The sequence below is a fragment of the Lytechinus pictus genome, chromosome 15, assembly GCF_037042905.1.
Source record: "Lytechinus pictus isolate F3 Inbred chromosome 15, Lp3.0, whole genome shotgun sequence".
NCBI lineage: Eukaryota > Metazoa > Echinodermata > Echinoidea > Temnopleuroida > Toxopneustidae > Lytechinus > Lytechinus pictus.
Window position 1 is genome coordinate 25,290,453 of NC_087259.1, and position 24,341 is coordinate 25,314,793.

Sequence of the window (24,341 nt, forward strand, 5' to 3'; positions counted from 1 at the left end):
TTCCTCCAAAATTTATTGATGTTTTAATGATAAACTAAAGCATGATGATCATTATAGAGTGTTGCTCAAAACTTAGTTGCTTAAAACCATGTTTTAGATATTTAATTGTGAAGTCAGGTGATAAAATATTGCATTCAATAATGTTTGGTTCTCTAGGCTTGCTGGACATTGTCAATTTGTTATGTCGTGCATTTTGTGGTGGGGTTCACTAACTTTTTAACACAACTGTATATGTATCGCAATATATAGGCTGGTGTAATTATTTTTATACACATTTTTTTTAATTCCAGTTATTTCTTCGATCTTCATAAATATATGAGAAATTATACTTTAAAAATAATACAATTTGATTTTCTAATTACATTGGTTGATTTTTTAAATATATTTTTATTTATGATAAATAGTGATGGTAGCCAGAATTGATTTGTAAAATTTCATCCAAAGTATCTTGGATAAAACAGTTACACATAATATTTATGTATATTCACCTTGAACGGTTCCAGGCTGTCGAGGAGACCTTCTAGCAATCGCCACTGTTGATCTGTTAGTTCTAATGCCCACGCATCTGTTTGGTTGGTGTAACGCCGGTTACTCAAGACTCGACAAACAGCCCATCTCTGCTCTTTCAGGCGAAGCAACATGTCGAATGTTGAATTCCATCGAGTTTTGACTGCCTGAATCAGCTTGTGTTCTTCAATTCCCATCTGCTTCTGTTTGGACTCCAGGGCGTTGGTTGCGACCACGGAGTGCTTAAAATGGCCAACCAGCCTCGTCTCGGCAACAGACATGTTCCTAATACTCGGAACAGAGTTCAATGCAGAGTTAACACATAACTGCAGTGTATGAGCTGCACAGCCGATGTCATGAGCCAAGATTCCCTCCCCAACTCGACGTACATTAGCAGCGTTGTCATGGACAACGCCACCAACTTTGTCCATAAGGTCCCACTCTTCTGTCACACACCTGAGCTGGTTTTGTAGGGCCTCGGTTGTGTGGCGCTGAGGCTCATCGTCGTCTTCAATGCCCCTTACGGGTCTTGTTTCCAAGATAAAGTTTTGCCTCTCCCACCTGTCGCCAATTGCATGGGCGGTGACAGTCATATAGTCTTTAGTCCCTACACTTGTCCAGCAATCTGTCGTCAAGGCAACGGAGGGCACCTCTCCAAGTAACTCGCGGACACTTCTCCTCTTCACGTCATATAACGCCTTTAGTCTATTAGTAACGGTACACCTGGTGGGCATGCTGTAACCTGGTTCAATGGTTCGAATGAGTCCCCGGAGCCCCTCTCCCTCTACACAACTTATGGGTAGCCCGTCTTTCGCAACTAATGATACAATGCCTTCCGTTATTTCCTCACTCCTCCTTCGTGTGGGCGGGGTCTTGAAGAAGGAGGTTATAGGTCCTTGGCGTTGGTCAGGCGCAGTCACGGTGTTCGGGTGTTTCTTTACAAGATGACTATTCATCGTAGTTGTGGATCCTCCCGTGTACTTATAAACTACATCACACAGTTTACACTTGACACTAGAATCTGACGTCTTAGCGAAATACTCCCAAACCTTGCTCGCTTTCCCCATTCAATATACACCAATGACAAAAGTACTTAATTCTTAAATCCTAATCTCCGCACAATGATTAAAGTGAATTAACGACGTATGACGAATGGGCAAACGTTCGGTATACTGCTATGTAGTTCAGAACAATTATTTGAAGAGCTGTTAATGATGTGAAGGTTAAACGCAAAGTAACCTTAAATCATTCTTGTGTATAGTGTCATTAGCCATTACATGCATCGCCCGTTGCCTCTGTCTTGTTCGAGAGGATTAACGAGATTTGGTCTTTTGTTCGAGTTTGCACCAATTAATCTGCCTTTTGTCATCCTCTAATAAGGCACACACTCCAAACCCCCATTCAAGGCACACACGTCAAAGCACACGCCAAACACACGTTCAAGGCAAGCTCGTCAGGGGGATAAACTTGGAGTTTTGGTCAATTTAATCCAACCTTTGAATATGTGATGGAACGAGGCGGGGAATAGTGGGGGGGGGGTAGTCCCTTCAAATGTCTTTGCTCTAATGTCCGGCTGATTAATTTGTCATCGCATCTGACTGTACTTAAGTAATGTAATGCACAGGAATAGAAATTCTACTTTAATAAGATACATGTCTGGGAAAGTGTAGCTCCAAACTCTTTTACTAATAGTGAATCAATAGATTGATGTACATAATACTAGTACATACCTGGTTTGTGCTTCATGGGGAGATTGATGATGCTGCTAAAACAGCGTCGGCAAACTTATGTGATGACCATATCAACTTTATTTTTGTATTTTCTTCGATAATTTTCTTACTAAAAAACAATTACAAACTCAAGTCATTTACTCATTCCACAACAATTTTCAAAATACTGGATATTAGAATAGAATACAAACTTTGAATAAACAGTAAAAAAAATATAAATATGAATAGAAACTAAAAGACAAGAATGATCGTAAATTCGTAATGCAAAATTGCAATTAAATAAACATGCAAATGATGCAACTGTCATTAACACGAACTACATGTACATGGAATTCAATATGATGATTTCTAGACAATTTTTTTTCTCGATTTGAAATGATTCACTTGACAAATGCTGATGAAACATGATGTGATGCACAAATGATAATACTGGTCATGTGGATGAAACCCCTTATCGGGAGGAACAATGACCGTAATTTAATTGCAAGCATTAAAAAACTCGTCAAAAATCATGCAAAGAATTCATGCATTGTCTTGAGTCAACACATTTTGAAAAAATGCGCCTCTACAACATTGATCATGTGATCGCTTTCAAAACGAGAGTGATCACATGATTTAAAATGAGGCTACGATCGAGTCATCGTGCATATATGTGGCGCGATATACGGAGCGTTGCGTAGTACGGTAGTAGTGAACTAATCGAAGACAAGTATGTAGTAGCTGCTCGATCATCGAGCGACCAGTTCGTTCTCTTGATGCGTTTATACCTGCAAAACTCACAAAAGAGAGTAGGAACCAAGTAAGTAAATTAAAGTTTTGAAAATATGAAGATAAATTGTGTATAACAGGACTATCAAACAAAAGATTTTGTGTTTTCTAGTCAATTTGGTAATTTCGTTGATGCATCGAATTCATCAAAACGAAATCGGAGTTCGACGTCTTCGATCGAACACCGGCTTAATAATCGATTCGACTCAGGCTTAGTTTTGAATACGATTCTCAAAATTTTCTTTCTATATATTAGCAGTATATTTGTTATCAGAAGAAATCGAGTGGAACACTTTAAATCATGACCATTCTGTTTTTACAGGCACTCTTTCAGAAGGTTATCCCTCAACACTGTCTTGGGTCCATCTGGTCAAGGAGAGACAAGAAACATGGTGTTGACCCTACAACAGTTGCGGCAACAGTAGACCAATTCAATGACATCACAATGAAAGTCATGTCAACCATCTTGGAAGACAAATTACTGAGGCCAATCATGAGAGGTCTTGTCATCAGCAAATGGATTGACGTGGCTCAGGTAAATAAGATATCTGCTATTAATCAGTATGTATTATTTTTGTTGGAATGCTCCCCAGGGAGTGGAGAAAGTGCATACATTGTGTGCAGGCATGCAATGATCGGATGACCAAGGTAATAATAATTACAATTTAAAGCACTTAGAAACATGAAGTATCAGCACTATATAAATGTAAATATTATTATAATGACTCTGTATGGTTTGGAATCATTTAAATTTCTTTTGCTTGATAGAGTACTGCTTAGATGTAGCAGAATACATTTGGTCATATTTTTTTATAGATGAACATACATGTAATGATAAAGAGAATGTTCTGTTTAGATGATGGATGTTTCCAATATGCTGTGTGTAGGCCGGCACATAGGATCGACAATGATCTAAGCAGTTTTATGGGTCATGAGATCATAAGGTCATTGAGGTATGAATTTCTATGTATGCCTTGATTACCTGTAATAATGCATTCAATTTTATTTTTTCTAGGCATGTAGAGAGCTAAAGAATTTTTCAGCATTGAAAGCAATCATCTCAGCCCTTCAATCTCACCCTATTCATAGATTAAGAAGGTCGTGGAATTCAGTTCCCAAGTAAGTCATCAAAAATCCAATTAAGGGCCCATCCCTGGTGGGGGGTGCATTAGGGGCAGTTGCCTCCCCATCAGAATGAAATTTAAAGTTTTTGTCCTTTAATCGATACTAGATATTTTCAAATGTTGCTGAAATTATGCTGTTTCCCAAACCTTTTCTGTCTCTGCCCTTAAAAAGAGGGGTACTGGAGTTAAACTTCCTCAAGAGTTTCCTCATTCATGCTTTTCATCTAAATTAATATCGGTCCTTTACATGTCATTAGTCTTTGTACATTTAAAGCCTTTACTATGACATGATTGTGTCTTATGTTTAATAATAATTGCTTTATAGCACGTAATACCTCTTCATCATAAGTCTCTAAGCACTCTACAATAAATACTGCATAGTGTATTCTGTTGTTTACATCAGGATGTGTTGGGTTTTTTTCTCCTAGATCTACCTTAGTACTTTTTGAAGATCTTGCCAATATCTTTGTAGATGACAACAACTTTGAAACGTGGAGACAAATCATCAATAAGGTATTCAAGCTTTGATTTATTATTATTTTTTCACTGTTGCTATGTATATGTATCATCATATTTTAGCCAGGGTAGCAACTGCAGTTCCAAAAACTGTTCTCCCAGTGACAGTGGTGGATCCAGGGGGGGCACATCCGGCCCGTGCCCCCCCCCCCCCCCCCCCTTTGAGAACCATTATCAAATTTTGTAATGTAAATAAGCCGTTTTGACCCAAGTGTGCCCAACCCCTTTTTTTTAAATGAGGAATATTTTTTTGCTTGTAAAATTTTTCACGAACAAAACATGTTGAATTAATTGATATGCTCTTATCTTCATGCAGGAAGGTACAGCCAAGTTTGCCACTATTTCACCAAGGAGCAGCAAAAAAGTGACCAAGTCATTGCGCAAAATGATGAGCTCAGATAAGCTGGTTGTACCGAGAAGAGATTCAGTAATTATTATTATTTTATAGTTTTAATTATGGTTTCTATAAACCTGATTTTATTGTAATTAGGAAAATGTTATTGTTCCCATATGACAGGTATCAGCAATTTATGAAATAAAATTATTGATATTGTGATAAAGAAAGACATGCGATGTTTCCCACATGAAAATTGTTTTCCTGTCCCCTCCATCCCCTTTCCACAAAAAAATCAAACTATAATATATACATATATATATATATATATATATATATTTTTTTTTTTGGGGGGGGGGGTAAATATGAGGGTTTTTTTCACCTCAATAGAAATGCAAAGCGTTAACTATGAATGAACCTTTACGTATGGAATGCTTCGACATGCGATGTTTCCCACATGAAAATTGTTTTCCTGTCCCCTCCATCCCCTTTCCACAAAAAAATCAAACTATAATATATACATATATATATATATATATATTTTTTTTTTTTTTGGGGGGGGGTAAATATGAGGGTTTTTTTCACCTCAATAGAAATGCAAAGCGTTAACTATGAATGAACCTTTACGTATGGAATGCTTCAACAATGATTGTTGGAACAATCAGTGGTAATCTTGGGGGTTTTATTTTTTTGTTTGATTGTTTTGTTTATCTTTAGTGGCATGGTAAAGTGAATGGGACAGTGCCCTATTTAGGAACATTCCTATCAGATCTTATCAAGATCGACTCAGCCTATCCTGATACGATAGAGGATGGACTCATCAACTTTGAGAAGAAGAGAAAGGTACTTTGTTCCTGTTAATTGTTTTTAATACAATGTTTTTGTCTCAACTGTACAGTTGTATGGCATAAATGAGACATTTGGTGCTGTTTATTCTTTGAATTGACAATTGCCATCACTTTCTGAAAGCCACTAATAAGCCTATACATGTATTTACGTTCACTTGACAATTTTTTTTACGGTGCATATAAATATTGGTTTCGTTACAGTTAAAAACAGTAAGATAATTTTTGCATCAAACTTAGAGAGTGAGCGACAAGTCAACCATTTGGTTTCATATGATATATTTTATCTTTTCTTTACTGATATTTATTGAAAGTATTTTCTTCTCTTAAAATATTCTTCAAAAGATGCTTACATCCATATTACTTTGGAAATGAAAGTTAATCCCACCACCTTAAAGAATAATAATTTGCTTACATTTTTTAAAGAAAAGTACTATTATTTTGATTGTCTTAACCCAATCAGAAAAGCGAAAGGGGAAGCTGCTCAAAGGTTACAGCTAAACACTGCAAATTTTTGTTTTTTTTTAATCAGGAGTTTGAAGTTGTTGCTCAAATTCGATTACTTCAGATGGCGAGTAAGACCTATCAGATCTTACCTGATGAGAAGTTTCTAGACTGGTTCAATAACATCAATGTTCTTTCATACCAACAATGGTAAGTCTATTCAAATTAAATTTCAATTTTATTTGTTCCACTTTTACAACAAACAACTTATGTGTATACATAAGGAATATATTGCTCCAGGGCAATCCAACCCAAATGTAAAATATGTTTTTAGAGGAAAATAAGACAAGTTGATAGGTGATAGTTTGAACAATATTGGACAAACAATAAGAAAGTTGGGATATTTAAAAGTTGTTAAAATAGACACCTCTCCCCCTTATTTAAATGTCTAGAGGGATGCAATGCCCCTTAGCCCCACCCTACTCCAAACCAACTCCAGATCTACTCATAGTTATAATAACTTTTGTTATTATTACAGCTGCACATTATCAGAGGAATTGGAGTCATCTAACATGATGCCCAGCTCTGCTCCAACTACACCGACTATGACCAAAGCTGAGAAACCCAGGACATACAGGTAAATAATCAAATGAAAGTCTCCATGCACAATTTACTACTGGCAGATTGACTGTAACCTGGACTTTGACTTGTGTGTTGTTGTTGTTTTTTTTTTTTTTTTTGGGGGGGTGTTTTTTTTCTTATAGTTGTTTTATTGCTTTTAGAGTAAACATACTTTATTGAATAAAGGCAATGCATCTAAAGATGCTTTTTAGTCCAGTACATTCATAGGAATGTACATGCCTGAAAATTGATTCAGTACAATATGTTGCACTGACTGAAATAAAACACTAGGTATAAGGGAGAGGTATTGACAATATTCAGGCTTACAAGATCATGCTATAATTTATATCTTATTTATGACTTGATATATGATATATTACAATGATTTTTTTTTAAACTAACCATCCCCAATGCTATATTAATTATCTCTAACCTAGACCCACAAAAGAAACGTCACCCCGAGCTACAAACAGAAAACTTTACCCCAATTTCCATCTTGGTAGCCGAACACGACCGGTGTCCACTCCTTCCCGCCCCATGTCAATGCTCCTATCCCCTGATCGCAGCCCAGAGGAGTCCAGACCGACCTCGAGATCAATATCGGGCTTTGCGAAACCTCTCTTCCCTACCCTCTGCTCCTCCCTCTCCCCTCCAAGATCCTGTCCAAACCCTAGTTTCTTGCTTACCCCACTTTTCCGTAGGAAGTTCTTCAGCTTCACGGCCGAGGACTTCAAAAATCGCACAAGCACAAACAGTACGACGGAGAGCATGAACTCTTCGTCATATTCCAATACAAACAGCAGCAATGGGAAGGATTCGTGCCGTGTCAGGACGGGCCCTGAAGCCAAGAATCACAGTAGCACTAGCAGCATCAGCAGTAGCACGTCCTCAACGCCATCGTCGGACGACAGCATGAGCATCGCAAGCATCGACAATCAACTGCCAACTCCCACGCATTCAGCCTCTTCGACGTCGTCTTCAGCGGCATCAGGCACGACATCTTTGTCATTATCGTCTTCATCGGAAGCTGGTAGTAGAGATTCAAGTCTGTTGTCGGTTGAGAACAGTCCGATTAAACCTCAAAGGGTGAGAATTGTAAAGCACTTGTCTCCAGCAGAATAAGAATGTGTATTTGGAATTCTTTATTTTGATTGTACTCAACATTGTTTTAATAATATTTGTCTAAATGTTGCTTTGCTTTTTCCCTCTTTTGCTACATTCCTCCACCTATTAGAGAACTTCTTTATATTAACTTTATAATATTGAATGGCTTTGAGGAAGATTTCACATATACATTTCCAGAAGTAGTCTTGCCCCGAGTCGTGACGACAGCAATATCGGTCTATTGAGTCAATGTTATTTATTACTCACAAGTTTTTTACAAATATCTTTGTGGTTTCCGTGTTTTCTCTTATGCATGTTATTTGTCATTGTTGAACATGTTGTATATAATTCTTTATGCTGAGAAGAAAATAGATTGCAAAAAAAAAAATGATTTGATTACAACCCTCACAGAGTGTGACATCAGGGCCCTGTTGCATAAAAGCTACTATCATAGTAACTTTGCCATCCAGTGGTAAATACCATGGCAACGATGATCAACAGCCAATCAAAATCAAGGATTTCATGCAAGTTACCATTATATGGCAAAGTTACCATAATGGTAAATTTTGTGCAATGGAGCCTACATGTAGGTGGGATTATGAGCATTGCTAACAGACTATATGTGGAAATATCAAAGAACTAATCTGTCATGGCTATTCATTATATTTTTTTATTCCAATTTGCAGAGTCTGAAGGCTTCTCTTTCCCTGACCTCCCTCCCTACCCTTGAAAGACGGAGGTCCACCGGTCCTCAAGGTTGGGATTTACCATCTCATTCTTGTCGTATCATCAGAGTTGGTCTCGATGACAGTCTGCAGCAAGAAGGAGATGGAAATATCTACAGGAGTCTTGTGGTGAGTAGTGTTATATGATTATAAGACCTACATCATATTTTCAATACTTCAATACTTAATCAACACTTAATCAATACTTAATCAATACTTAATCAATAATTCTACATGAAGTATAACATGAAACTATATCTTTACCACCTCCAACTTTGGAACTACGATGCTCAATCATTTTATCGGTTTCTTATCATATCGCCTCTCCTCACCAACTGGTCCACTCCCTCAATTCAGAGTAAAATAATGATGCACAGATTGTTTTGGTCAATGTCTTCGTGTTGACCAACCATTGTAAGGTCTTCACCAACTATTGTAAACATGTTCCTCTTCTAAGCTCCTGTCAGATTGGGTTTGTTATTATGTATAGAAACATGTTTCTGACAAATTGGGAAAGTTTGCTAAACAGAACTTTTGTCCCATACTTTGTTGCAGATCACTCACCAAGAGCATACTCCAAGTATCATCAAGACTGCTCTGATGAAGCATCACATTCCAGAGCCTTGGGATTACCAGGATTTTCAGCTCATTCAACTACTTGATGATAGAGGTAATTAATAACATTATCCTTTTGTATAGCACTTAAAGTGATTATTTAACTGTTCTGATTTTAAAAATTATCATTTTGGTTCTTGAAAATAGGCTAAACATTAGGCTTATAGTGTAAAAATACCATCCCAAAAGTTTCAAAGTATCATATCTACAGGAATTATTAAAAAATTTTAGAGATGTAAACCAAAGTTTGAAAATAATTGGGGGTTGGTTTCCATGACTATGTGTATACAGCGAATCTGTGCACCACAACACATTAATTCTAGATGAACACAGCATGACCAACATGCAGTGTGTACAAGGTACACTGAATGTACAGTACAGCTAATAGTAATGTGTGCATAGGAGATACACACAGCAGAAGACAGTCAACACAGCCAACAGACTTATTGAATTGGAGAAAACTGGTCATAAACTGAACTTGTCTTACAGATGGTTCTCAAAATCAGGCTGATAAATTGCTTCTTGTATCTACATTAGACTTTTTCATCTTATATTGTGGACTGTTTAAGGTTTTTAAGGACAACTAAATACAGGCACTCATACACATGTTTCATCTCAGTTTGAGAATATCAGCTGCTCTCAAAGTGAAACGATCCCTTTAATTCATGTCATCAATGTCTAAAGTGCTTAACAGATTGATTACCATTCCTTACTTCAATGTAGATGAAGAATTTGAGCCCAGTCTTACTGGCACGATTTCACAAATGTGGTTCTGAAAGCCACAGGTTGAACCCATGGTTTAGGCAGAATTCCTGTATGAATTTTGCATAATTTTCCATGTATGTATTAGAAATTTTCCCACGCTGATGTGCACTTTTGTCACAGTGCGCCAGGTTGATGCCTGTTGCCATGGTTGAGCACCCATTTTAATTCATGAGTCCACTCTTTTTAACAGTGGACTTAATTATTCAAAACAGAGAACTCATGAATGAAATATTGTGTTCAACCACCGCAACAGGCCACAATTTGGCATAATGTGATAAAAGCGTGCATCATCATTGGACATTTTTAAATATACGTGGTAAATTAAGCATAATTTGTACATGAAATTTGCATAAACTATGGGCTCATCAACCAACGGTTTTCCAAACCACCTTCATAAATCCCGGCCTTTATGTCTCTGCTTAAGATATGTGGTTGCCAGAGGCGTTATATGGTGATAATTATCAGATTTGATTTGGGGTCATCTGGTCGAAGTTTTCAGAGGTCATTACAGAGATTGACAATTTTGCTCTAATGATGATTGAAGAACCTTTTCCGGGATCAGCTCTGAACTTAATTCGTGGTTGCATATTGGAGGGACAATGCTTTCATTAGATTTTGGGGTCAACAGTTCAAAGGTTACAGAGGTCATATACCTGAAAATATCACATTCTCCCAATTCTTTGTATTTCTAGCTTTGCTGATGCACACTTAATCCTCTTAAGACAATCTTAAAATGCCATTTATGAGGCATTAATTGAAAGGTTATTCAGTTTCCTTCAATATATTACCCTATTTGCATGTCTTGTGGATATATTTTGCACACCAATATTTTTCATCCAACATCATTTTCTGTCATTTTTTCCAAACAATGAATTTTACACAACATGTGAAGTAGGTCTCCTTATGATACCAACAAAGGTTCTGGCTCTTTAAACCTTTCTATCGGCATTTGATTTGATGTTCCTCTGGTGGAAGCAATAATAAAAGATTTGCTTGAAATCTAACCTTATTAAAAGCAGTACTTTAAGAAATGAAAACTTGTATATTGGTGAGTAAAAATTCTTGATGACACTCAGTACAAAAAAAAAGAAAAAAGGAGAAACACATACTGCCAAAAAAATTATTTACTTACCGGTATGATATCTCTGGATTTGTACATACAGTATCATATATAGCAAAAATGTTCATTTATTTAAAAAGTTAGGACATTAAGAATGTCTTAAAAGTGCCTTTATTATCAACCCTTTTCTCCCTTAATTTGACTATCATAGAACTCATCATACCTGGAGATGCTAATGTCTTCTATGCAATGAACACAGCTGCCCAGCCTAATTTCCTCCTTCGAAGTAAGTCCGTAGAAGCTGAGGACTCTAGCAAGAAAAAGAAGAGTGTGCGAGGAGGAAGTCAAAAGGGATCGAAACGTCCCCTAATCAAGCGCATGTCGTGGGTCAAAGTTCATGAAGAAGCTAGATGAGATCCCCCCTCCTGCACGGCACGATGACGCTGAGGACGGACTGAACTTACAGGACATGTACATGGATGTGATCGGTCTTGAATGATGTTCATTAGTTTTCAATCATGCGTGTTAAGAGTGGACATTGGATCTATGGAAACGGTGACCGATAATGAATTCAAAGTAGAGAGTATTAATATTGTGTTAACTCGTCTGAGACTGAATGATTTTGCTCTATAACATGTTTTCCATAGACTCCATTCCACATATATGCCAGCTTAGTCTCCATCAGGTTTAGGGGAAACAGTGTGCAGAGAATGATTCACATACAGATTTGCTATGCAAAAAACAAGGCAATTAAGAAAATACAGGTTCAATGTGTAGAATATATTGACACCAAGTGGTTTATACATCGAATGCGTGATAGTGCTTGCCATGCCATCTAGTTTATTTTGATGATTGTGCGCCATTCTACAGAGAATTGAGATTGATCCAATTAATCTCAGGTATAGAAAGCCATCAATGTCCTAATTTCAATTAGGGAATTTACTTAATCTTTCTTTGGCAACATATTGTTTATGATTTGGCAATGGAGGAAGCATAGATTTCAACTGCCACAGATGAGAATCAATCTTGTCTCCTTTTAAAAATGACTTCTCAAGCATGCAATGGGATGAAAATTGCAGTATTCAATCGTTCAATATTTGATAATCAAATATCTGAATTATTACAAAGGGCCTTCTTTAAAATAATCATTAGAATATAAGTGCGTTAAAATCTGATTTAACAATAAAATTCTATCAAAGAGTCCACTCATGGATAATGATTCAAATGCCTTCAAATCATGCTTTTAAGCATTCTGTTGTCCGAAGTACAAAAAAATGCTACTTCAAAACTATGTATGTGGATGTCATGACTTTGGTCTCATAAGATGTGCGTGCAGGAGTCTAAATAAAGAAGAATTATGCAATATCAGGCAACACCTTTGCATGTTACTGACACAGTGTACAAAATGTCTATACTCAGCCCTTAAATGTTAAGTGCATGATGATTTTTTTTCTATAAAGTTTATTTTTCGAAAGTCTTGCTCACTCCCTTTTTTATATGAATTGCAGCTCAATTTTTTTCCCCCAAATGCTAGATTATGAACATTTGTTATATGTTATATATGCTTTCTGACCAAATATACATGTAATGAATAATTAATCAATCACTTTTATGATTTACCACTCAAAGTTATAATTGCAACATTTTATTACCATTGTTTGGAATTTTTCTGGACACCACCCCACCCCCCCCCCCTGAACTATATAATAATTCACTTCAACAAATGGAATACAATTCTTGTATCATTTTGTGCCTTTTTATGATTTCTAGGATTAAGAAATCTCTCCAGATGTCAATTTGATCTTTCATTTACTATTATGATTCAATTACTTGCAAAATTTGAGGAGTTATGAATATATTTTTGAACCCATTTCCTGAGAGTAATTCGGGAAAGTCAGGATGTCTTGTTGGAACATCTAACAATGTTTATACGTTTACATGCATGCCCCTGTACAGTTATTTTGTCATGTGTTATTGTGCAAAGCATCTTATATGTTTAGGTTTTTATTACAATGCCATTCTTGCCTGTACTCATAAAGACTAATTTTACTTACATGTAAGCTCCTAAAATACTTGGCTATTATTACTCCTAAAATTACTGGGGGCTTAATTAGAATTATAACAACTACTTCATTGAAGCTAGGACAATGCATTTTCAGATCTTCTGTATAATTTTTCAAATATTTAAATTTTTAATGGGATTCCCATGTTTCTCATTTTCTTGCCCATTTAAAATTAATTCTCCAACTCTTAATGAAGATAAGGTACATAATGATTTTAAAATGTGATTAATCAAATCGATCACTTTTTATTTCAATTCCCAATCTAATTATGCTTTATAGATTAACAAATTTTGTGCCAAAATCAGAATATTTTTTAATACATGAATGTATTTCTGTAGTCATTTCCTGTGTATTTCTTCTTCAATCTGATGATATTTGTAAGGTATTTGTTTAGGAACATTCCCTTCTAATTCAAATCACACAAAGCAATTGGAAAAAAATAACTGATTTGTACCACCATGGTTACAACTCATATACCTGATTTATTTTAATGAAAAAGGGGAAGGGATAATTCAACCCCTCGTCATTTGTGGGTTGTTGATGGGATCTTAATTGATTCATCACAATCATCGGGAGGCTATATCAATAAGTATAAAGTTCTCTATACACATCCAATAGTTTGAAAATTACCTGTGACAGTTTTGACGACGGACTGTCGCCTTCTTCACTGGCGAAGGGCAATTGATGAAATTGGTGCCAATTAGTGTCACATTATCATTCAAACTATTGGATGTGTACGGTAGAACTTCCTATCTTATTAACTTGATGCTTTTAGACCTCTTTAAATAGTGAATAACAACAACAAACATTAATCTATTGTGATGTGAACTTTACAGTCACGTAGGGTGTTTCACAAAGAAGTAAGTGTGACTATATACATGTAGTCGCACTTTAATGCAGATGCGTTTATGATATGCAGCGCACAATCTTATTGATCAATATGTAGTTGCACGCGTGCTCTTGGCATGATCTGGCCAATGCAGTCACGCCTTTTTTTATACCGCACGCAACTAGGCATTTAAGTGCAAATCTAAATCATACATAAATCTTTGTGAAATGTCCCCCTGAACTCAAAATAGTCAGCCACCCCCCCCCCCCCCCCCCTTTGTAGCTGAAATGTGATGAGACAGCAAGTTATAAATTCAGCTATTGCATGACATTCCAGTAATTTCTTATTACCAAATTTAAAGTACATATTTTGTTTATTTTTACATTCTTCATGATTCTCTATTTTATCCATTCCTACTTTTTAACACCACAGAATGTCTGCACAAGTTGGTTATTTTCTCCCATTTTCACTTTGTATTTTGCCAGTTAATATGACTTAATTTCATGTGCATGTGTGTGTGTTAAGAGCCGTTTATTTTTATATTACTGCAATTTTGAATATGACAATCATGAAAAACAACTGACAATATCATTAACAAATTTGCAGATATGCAATTCCAATATTGTGGGGATATTATTTTTTATAAATAGTATTTGCAATTGTAACTTTGTTAGTTCATTTAGCAAATTTTGAATTATAGTTACAATAGTTTATATTACTTAATTGTTTTATCAATTATTGTGCTTTGATATTAACATTCCTTCTTTTTCCTGCTATGCTTTAAGTTTGGAATACCTCGGTAGAGTTGAAGGCCTATTTCTTTGATTATTGAGTATTTCTTCAATATTTGTAAAGAAACAAAAGTAACTCTGCCATCAGACATTTTCTCGAATTTTCCTTTGATTTTATTAGTTTCTTTCATACAATTTTAGATATTATCCCTTTTCTGTATTGTGCCCCCTGTCAATATTGCTGAATAATCAAGATGCTCCATCAATTTTTATTTCTGTAATGAGTTGTTTTAACGATCTGAATGCTAAAAAATAAGAATGCTCAAAGACTGAAACTCAACTTATATATTTTTGGTTGTAAGAAATATCTTGAATCAATGACATCATTGAAAATATATATATCACTTGGAAAATATAACTTGAATGATACCTTGATTTTGGTTTCTAGAAGCATTCATCACTGACGTTACATTTTTTTATGCATAATTAAAATTGGTTCACTTCCTCCTTGCTTCACACAACTATAAACATAAGTGAGTGAACCTCAGTTAAATAGTACCAGGCAAGGTACTATTAATAAATTAGAAAAGTTGTTTGATTTAGATTTTCTTTTTACACCCCATATATATGTTAAGCTCAATCGTAGCGGTTACTTGAGCACATCATAAAAATAAAGTATGTACAATTCTTTTGTTTTCACTACCATCATTGTATATGTGCATTATAAATCCATCTTTGATTCTTTAAATCCATTCTAATTTATCAACTTAATTCAAGAATAAATCAATAAAGTGCATGTGTACTTAAAATTCATGTAATCAGGTGTCAAGGCCCTGTCTTACAAAGAGTTACGATTCATCCGATCAACCTCAAGTGTATGAAAATCCATCAGTGTCATAATTCTTTTTTAAGGGTATTTGCACAATGTCCTTTGAAAACAGAGAGAAGCATACTGAATTGTCAAGAAAACCTTGAATGTATGAATATACATTATATCTAGAAAATATGGTTTAGGGTATTTGCACAATGTCCTTTGAAAACAGAGAGAAGCATACTGAATTGTCAAGAAAACCGTGAATGTATGAATATACATTATATCTAGAAAATATTTTGAACAAACATGTATTTAAGATGTTGACGTTACTGGCTTTCCATAGTTGTGGTTGATTGGATCAATCGTAAGTCTTTGTAAGACAGGGCCCTGTGTTTGATGAGTCAGTTATTCAGGTCTAACAAACAAACTGAGGCACACAGACTTTAGGAAGACAAAGAGATGGCTGAATTGTACACAGATATGTATTATTAATAATAATAGGCATTTATATTGCGCCATCTATCTAGAAATGATTTATTATTATTATTACCCCAGCTTTAGCTCAAGCAGCTTTCCAGCACCCGGTGCATTTCAAGGAATTAATCCTGCTGGGTACCTATTTACCTCACCTGGGTTGAGTGCACAACAATGTGGGTAAATTTCTTGCTGATGGAAAACCTGCCATGGCTGGGATTCAAACCCACGTCCCTCTGATTCAAGAGACGAGAAGCGTTACCGCTAGATCATGATGCCCCCCGTGATGCCCCCACAATGTATTCCCCGTCTGCATGTATTTGTGACTAGATTATTAATAGCCAAGTTTGGTGAACCTAACAGAATGAGGTTGATACATCCAATTAATACAATCAACTATGTTTCATGATAGTAGGCCTCATATGATTCTTCCGTGAACACAAAGTATTCTCATTTCTTTTTTGGGATGTTAGCACAAAGTTGATTTATTAAAAGACATGACTTGTACTGTATTAAAAGCTCTTGATGTTTTGCCTTAAATTTGTAATGATATAAAAATATATATTTTATTTCCTTGTAAATGTGTATATAAGAAAATCACTCTATTTCATTTTACCAATGGATTGCATATAATATACTTGTATATAAAAGCTGGCAATTTTTTAAAGTTTAGTATACTGAACTTTGAAAGTTATCTGTGTAACTCAGTGAATGTGTGTATATCTGTGCCTTATGTATTGAGTATTATTTGATAATCATGTACCCGATTTAGCAATGTTATCAATGATGTTGAATTCGAAAGTTTATGCAACTCCAGAGCTGCCAACCATTACGTTTTTGCCGTAATCATTACGTTTTTTCATTCAAATTACGGCATTATGGTTTTTCTTTTCAAATTACGTTTTTTGACAATTTTGATAATGTGTGTACATAATTGTATGTATGTGGAGTGCGTGTTGAGCCCGAGATGAGCCTGGTACTTGCGCGTGCGTAGTCGCCTGCCGGCCGGTTTTCCAACGCACTTTAATAATTTGATAGCGTGCACGTACATATACGTTAGTTGAATATGCGAGCGGCATGCATGGTACGAATCGCGATGTATAGTGACTGGTAAATACGTCTGTAAGGATGATGACGTCATCCAAGATGGCAACTTACGATGACAAACGAAATGATCGAGGATGATTATGTTTTGATCATCATTTGAAAGGAAATAACAGTAACTGCGGTCTAAGGTACGATATTTCTGAATTTCATATATTTTATCTTAAATTTGCATGTAATTTCTTTCCTATAAAGTGATGTTTTATGTACAAAAAAACGATCCGAAAATCAGATTTCCGCCGAATGTTAGATCTAACGTTACTGCTAATATGTTGTCTTTACGTACGGGCCAACACTCTTCAGGTGAGTGGAGCCAACGTTTGTTCTTGCAGCGCAGAGCGAGGAGTACGATGAATTGGGTAGGGTAATTCCCCAAATGTAGTAAGAGAAGAGTCCATTTGTAATGGAGGGGATTTGGAGGTTTGAGGGAAATTATTATTCCATTTGCAAAATTTTACAAAAATACTCATCATATATATTAAAGATTGAATCATCAAAAGATATTTTTCATATACTTTAAAATTAATTGTAGTGATAAAGAAATGAAATTTTGAGGCTATTTTCTTGAATTGATTAATATCAATTCCCTTCGGATAACGGTACTGTCTGGTTAATTTTCATCAACTCGTATCAAACAAATACGATGCATTCGGCTTTGAAAAGACCTGGAAAGCTCTTCATTGTCCCCTGAAGTAATAATTCTGGGTGATATTCAACATTTATTGATAGTTTCACATGATTTATACTAGAGAGATGTCCTTCTGCCTTTGGAATTCATTAAAAAAGTCGGCACTTTAGCATTCAGTTTAGCAGGAATGGGAAGATTCCTTCCCCGGTTCTGGCGGCCTAGATGTCTGCTCTATAGTGCTGTCACTGCTGGGGATGATTGAGTGTGCGTGCAGTGTGATTGAGGCTGAGCTGTGCACACCGTGAAGTGATTTACGATGGGACTTTTGTGGAATGATTTCAACTTCTTAATCTTATCTATAGATCTATTTGAATTTTAGATTAGATTGATTTATGAATAATTCTTCTATATTTGTGGAATGTTACATGTACACTTCCATTTTAAGACACTTTAATTTTAAAGGGTACTGTTTGGCAAAAACAATGTTACTTGGGAAGAGAAGTCTGAATTGATGTCAACTTTTTTTTTTCTCTCTTAGTCTACAATTTGGTAGTTTTGTCAGGAAACTCAACATAAAACAATGAATTATTTTAGAAGTGGAAAGGAAGCCCCAGAAAAATGGAGCCCTTAAAATGTTCACCAGAACTGATTTTGGTGCCCCTGAAAGAATTTTTCTTGACAGATCTTCACTTTGATAAGTGCCGGAGTAGGTTGCAATACAAAATGAAAGGCCTAGCTACTTGTCATTTTTAGATAAATTTGCCTAGGTGCCCATTTGACTAGAATAAAAGTGGCCTTCATGCCCTTTAGAATGGCCTTGATACCCCTTGAAATTTTGGGGCATTCAAGGCCACTTTGCCGGTTGCCCCAAGCTGAAAGTGCCCATTTAAAAATGGCCTTGCCCCTCTCAATTCTTAATTCAAGCCCTGCTACTGACTTAATTAAAGTTGGTAGATTATATCAAACGGCCCAAGACTAAGGGTCCAATTTGTAACACTCCGTTACTTAGCCCAGACTAGGCCTAGAGATTAACTTTTTTTAAATTGTTCACTGCATACATACTTTTTGCATTGGATGTTTGTCGCGTGTGGTTTAAAGGTTCGTTTTAACACATTCCTTTTTTTTGTTGGAAATTCCTTTTTTTGGCCATAATGATTCCTTTTTTTGCTTGCACAAGGTTGGCAGCTCTGCAACTCTTGTATCTTGAATATAATGTATTCTAGGAATAAATTCAGAAAGAAGAGAAATCTGACCAGCATGCCTTTGTGATATCAATTCAAATATATTTTTGAATGCTTCAATAGCAGTAATATTTACATTTAGGATTTTCATTGATGAAAAACACATTTTTATCACGAATAATATCATCTGTCCATGTGAAGATTATGTTATGTTTTTCTAATGTGACCAATGTGCCTTCATATTGAAATGATCTATACATTGATAGATTGATAATTTTTGTGATAAATTGAAGATTATTTTTATGCTTGGTAACTGAGCAGTGAGGAGTATTACACATGTTGCCCTTGTTACCAAAATCAAAGGACCAGTGATAGGTAATGTATTGTGTTTAAAATATATTACAATTGGTGTTTATCCACAGAGAAGATATATATTGATCAACGTAAAGTCGATTCCATAGTCATACCAGCAGACAGATAATTTTTAAATTGAATTTAGAAATGAGAATTTCCCAAAACACCCAGTACACTATGTTAAAAATTGAATTTATTTCTCTATTACTACTACTACTACTACCACTACCACTACTACTACCACTACTACTACTACTACTACTACTACTACTACTACTACTACTATTGCTACTACTACTACTACTACTACTACTACTACTACTACTACTACTACTACTACTACTACTAGTACTACTAGTACTACTACTACTACTACTACTTCTACTTCTACTACTTTTACTTTTACAACTAATAACTAAAATAAAACAACAACTGTACAATGATGACATATTTACCAAGGGTAGCCACTTCAGTTCCGAAAACTATTCTTCCAGCAGGCCCTGCTATTATTACTTTGTTGGAGAGTGTGAATATAAAGGTCCTGATAATATTTCCACAAGCATTTAAAGTGATGGGTTTGTGTTATGATAATTTAAAGCTCGTATGCCAGAATTTGAACATCACCGATATAAACTATAGGTCCCTGAATACAACCCACAATGCAACATTTTGATAATGTAGTCTTGTAACAAAGTAACGATACCTGCCCAGAAACAAAATGTTAACACTACCATTTTCCAGCCATTCTTAATACAAAAAATAAACATCAGATCGAATTGCCTCATATATTTTTTTAAATAAATGTTCAAATATATTTCTGATTGTCATGGATCAGGTATCCAGATTTATATATTATCGACATTACATGGGCATTATAAGAAGAGATTCAAAGCATGCAAGACACCTTTGGACCTAAATCATCATTTAAAGGCAATATGTGTAACATTTCCTTTTAATTTAGAATGATAATTCTTGTTCCTTTGTGGAAGGAGCAAAACCATATTAATAATGCAATGCAGTGAAGAGGGTATCGTCAATAATAAAGTACAAGAATATGAAGTATGAGATATTGTGTATACTCATAAGGTATTAATTACATATAGATTATGATGATTTGTTTTGCAAAGGATGTAACATTTAAAAATGCTGAATCCTGTTCGCTAATAAAGCTTAAAATGAATTTCAGATTTAAACTTTGTTATGATTCTTTTTGTTGTTGTTGTCTCCTTGGTATCTTCTTTATTATGTATTTTTCACAAAGATACAATTATTGTTTACAATTGGGTGAAATTATGGGGTTCCTTTGGAGGGAGAAGAGGAATCCTGGGAAGTTGTTGAAAATCACAGGTACCACTTAAGCCCATCACTCTAACACTTAACTTTTTAATGATTTTCTTTTGTTTAAACATCTAGCTTGTTTAAAAGTTGAAACATCTTGTCTTTTTTTTTTAAATTCTGAATAATAGTTGTTAGAGCGACAGGCTTAAAGAATATGCTTAACATTTTTTAATAGGTGCTTTACAGTGCATGTAGGTATAGACCCTTGCTCAGGTGAAAGCTCACACTTTTCAAGTATCTCCTTTAAGTATCTCTTATCAGTCGATAAAAGAAGAACTTCAAAATATGTATCACGGAAGTGCTTCCCCCGAAGTAGAAATACATCAAGGAATCCAGTCCCCTAGTGGACCAAAGAATGTTCTAGTAAAATGAAAGAAATAGACGGTGAAACTAAAACGAAACGGAAAAATTTAGTGCTGTTGCCGCTTCTTTCCCCACCCCCCCCCCCTCCCTCCCCAAATACGCCTTACATAGATTTTTTTTGTATAATGGCACTCTAGCTGGCACCCCCACTTATAGGTTAGCTACCATATGCAACAGATCTAGAGATGCACTGCCAGATGTTTAGTAGTTGGAAAATACTGTGTAAAGCTTAACCATAAATTAAAGTTGAGTAAAGCAAATTATTTGTGTCTATTCACATCTTGGTGCAGCATTATGAGGGTCAGGGGCGACCCCCCCCCCTATGATTTTTCAAGTAGTGAAAAATGGGGAAAAGAATGTAAATTGATTACAAGATCCAAAAGAGAGCTATATTGTTCAGCTCAATAGGACCCCCCAACCGGGTGTAGTAAATCACATAGAGCTAAATTAATTAATTCACGAACGTGATGCATAGACTCTGATTTTCTTATGTATTTAGTTATTCATTTATCTAATTATGTATTTATTCATTTATATTTTTATTTATTCATCTATCTATCTATCTATCTATCTATCTATCTATCTAAGCTATCTATCTATCTATCTATTCATTGATTCATTCATTTATTTCAACATATTTATACTGACTAAAAAACAATCAGCTACGCTCCATCTGGGCATCTTGGTCCCGATACGGACATAAAAACATCAAAAATAATATTGAAATCTCAGCAAAAATGACTGATTGCCGATACCATACAATAAAAAATGGAATGGAGCTGCTGATGAGGCACTTGCCTTGATCCGATGGAAATAAAAGGGGTCGGGACAACTCGGACCACGGGACATCTCGGACCGCGGGCCGAGTTGTCCCACCCATTACGATATTTTTTTTCTCACAAATTTGCGTCTATTTTTCCGTCATTTCGAAATTTCTTGTAAATCTTTTCTAGAGATATGGTCTGATGGTAATGTTCTTCACTTTCTATTACTTTTTTTTCGCTGAAATAAATAAAAAAGTGTAATTTTAGGCGTTTTTCGACAGCTCGCGATTCCCATAGGCGCGCGTGTATTAACTGTGTAGGTGCTCGGCTCGGCCCCGCTCAACAACTGAAGCGAACAACCGATGAACGGTCCGCTGCTCTTCATCGCAATTCTACGTAGCTCGGCCGCCTGAACTGGCGGGGTGGGATTCAGCCCGAATCCCCAATGGAAGTGGGCGTGCACTGTCAAAGAGCTGAGCTTGAGTGAGTGAGAGAGTGAACTACAGCTTGAAGCTTGGCAGTGTCGTATAGGCTCTGCCTTTTTTTTTTGTAAATATGTATATATATTTTTTTATTTTTTCTATATTGATTTTCCCTGGTGTAGAGCTTTAAGATTGTAATAATTTAATATGCTTTAATTTCTTTGACTGAGTATGACTGTGGTGTGGATGTTTGAGTCGCACAAAAAATACTTTTACGTGGGTGGGGGCTCGGGGCGATTTCACTCCTGCCCCCGAAATGTGAAAAAATATTCGCGTTGTAAATGTGTTGGCATGCCGGGCTGAGGGTAGCCATCAATAAAAAAAAATTATTTTGGGGGCTTAATTTTTTAATCAAATTGATTACTTTTAGGCCTTTATATATTTTTTTAAATTTAATTTTTGTTTTTTTATATTGAGTTTAAGTTGCAATAATTAATATGCTTCAATTTCTTTGACTCTGAGTGTGACTGTGGTATGGATGTTTGAGTCGCACAAAATATACTTTAACGTGGGTGGGGGCTCGGGGCGATTTCACTCCTGCCCCCGAAATGTGAAAAAATATTCGTGGTGTAGCTGTGTGGGCATGCCGGGATGAGGGTAGCCATCAATAAAAAATGTTCATTTGGGGGGGCTTAATTTTTAATCAAATTGATTACTTTTAGGCCTTTATATATATATATATTTTTTTTTTTTTTTTTAAATATTGAGTTTAAGTTGCAATAATTAATATGCTTCAATTTCTTTGACTCTGAGTGTGACTGTGGTATGGATGTTTGAGTCGCACAAAATATACTTTAACGTGGGTGGGGGCTCGGGGCGATTTCACTCCTGCCCCTGAAATGTGAAAAAATATTTGGGGTGTAGCTGTGTGGGCATGCCGGGATGAGGGTAGCCATCAGTAAAAAAATGTTTTATTTGGGGGCTTAATTTTTAATTAAATTAATTATTACTTATTTTTATTTTTTACAGGATTTAAAATAAATTGATGCAATTCATTGTGCCATTCCTTGTTTTTCCCTGATTTACTTTCTTTAATTTTATTTCTTAGTAAGGGTGGATGTCAGGCTGCCAGGGTGGAATTCAGCCGGAATTGCCAATGGAAGTGGATGTACTTGCACAGTCGTGAGCTTGGAGACTGAAGCCTTGCCCTGCAGTTGTGAATATTTTTTTCAATCAAGTTTTAGGGCCACTCGGTCTTATTCCCATCTGAAATATAATCAAGGGCGGATCCAAAATTTTCCTACAGGGCCGGAGGGCATTTTGTATAGGAATTTTTTGACAAAAGGTCTTCACTACCAAATCATAATTTTTTCCCAGGAAAAATTTGACAAGCAGTTGCCTTTTGAGTACATGTACCTCTCAAGGGGGGGGGGGGCGGAATGTGCCCCCCCCCCCCGATTTGCCACTGGAACTAATGTCCATTTCATTTAGTTTGTAATTTTTTACAGGAGGAAAGAATAGAGTTAGAAGTTTTGTGTTTTGTATTTTTACCAATTATTGTTTATTCAATATAAAATGTATTTAATTTAGTATTGTTCCAAAATGCATCACTTAATCACTTAATTAACTTGTTTAAATTTTAAATGTAAACCTGAATAAAAATGAATTGTGAACTTTGAATAAATAGAAATATACATGTATATGTTATATTCTGTAAATTGTAATATTTTATTTCCATTCTTATCTTATCATTGTCTCCCTTTCTCATTATGTTCATCACTCTCATTTCAATTAAATTTATATTCTATTACTGGTATAAAAAAAGACAATACTAAACACTGATACATCGATCAATAGAAAAAACAAAGAAAACGAGGGAAAATACAAAGAAATGACAGGTACATGGAAGGGGGGGGGGTAGCAACAAATCATGCTTGTCTGGGTTTTAAAAACAGGAGAAGGGTGGTCAATACGATATTGCAAAGAGCAACTATGAAGAGGGTTTTGTTTTTATCAAATGATTTTTCCAGTTCCTTTGGAGTGATGTTGTTTTTGTTTTTCTTTGAATAGAATATCACCCATTCTAGAAAACTGAAATCTGTATCTAACACTAAGTTG

General features: G+C 35.6%; 1 protein-coding gene across 2 annotated transcripts in view; it reads left to right on the forward strand.

Annotated features, from left to right (window-relative positions):
- LOC129277498 (ral guanine nucleotide dissociation stimulator-like) overlaps positions 1 to 13,549 on the forward strand; it is a 36,706-nt gene extending 23,157 nt beyond the window's left edge. For both annotated transcript variants that reach the window (XM_064110350.1, XM_064110351.1), the window contains exons 7-17: positions 3,328 to 3,540; positions 4,021 to 4,124; positions 4,558 to 4,642; positions 4,962 to 5,072; positions 5,697 to 5,822; positions 6,357 to 6,478; positions 6,807 to 6,905; positions 7,591 to 7,975; positions 8,680 to 8,847; positions 9,274 to 9,388; positions 11,370 to 13,549. In XM_064110350.1, the coding sequence (XP_063966420.1) occupies positions 3,328 to 3,540; positions 4,021 to 4,124; positions 4,558 to 4,642; positions 4,962 to 5,072; positions 5,697 to 5,822; positions 6,357 to 6,478; positions 6,807 to 6,905; positions 7,591 to 7,975; positions 8,680 to 8,847; positions 9,274 to 9,388; positions 11,370 to 11,572 (1,731 nt within the window). In that variant the 3' untranslated portion in view covers positions 11,573 to 13,549. The remainder of the gene's footprint in view (positions 1 to 3,327; positions 3,541 to 4,020; positions 4,125 to 4,557; positions 4,643 to 4,961; positions 5,073 to 5,696; positions 5,823 to 6,356; positions 6,479 to 6,806; positions 6,906 to 7,590; positions 7,976 to 8,679; positions 8,848 to 9,273; positions 9,389 to 11,369) is intronic.
- Positions 13,550 to 24,341: the final 10,792 nt, after the last annotated feature.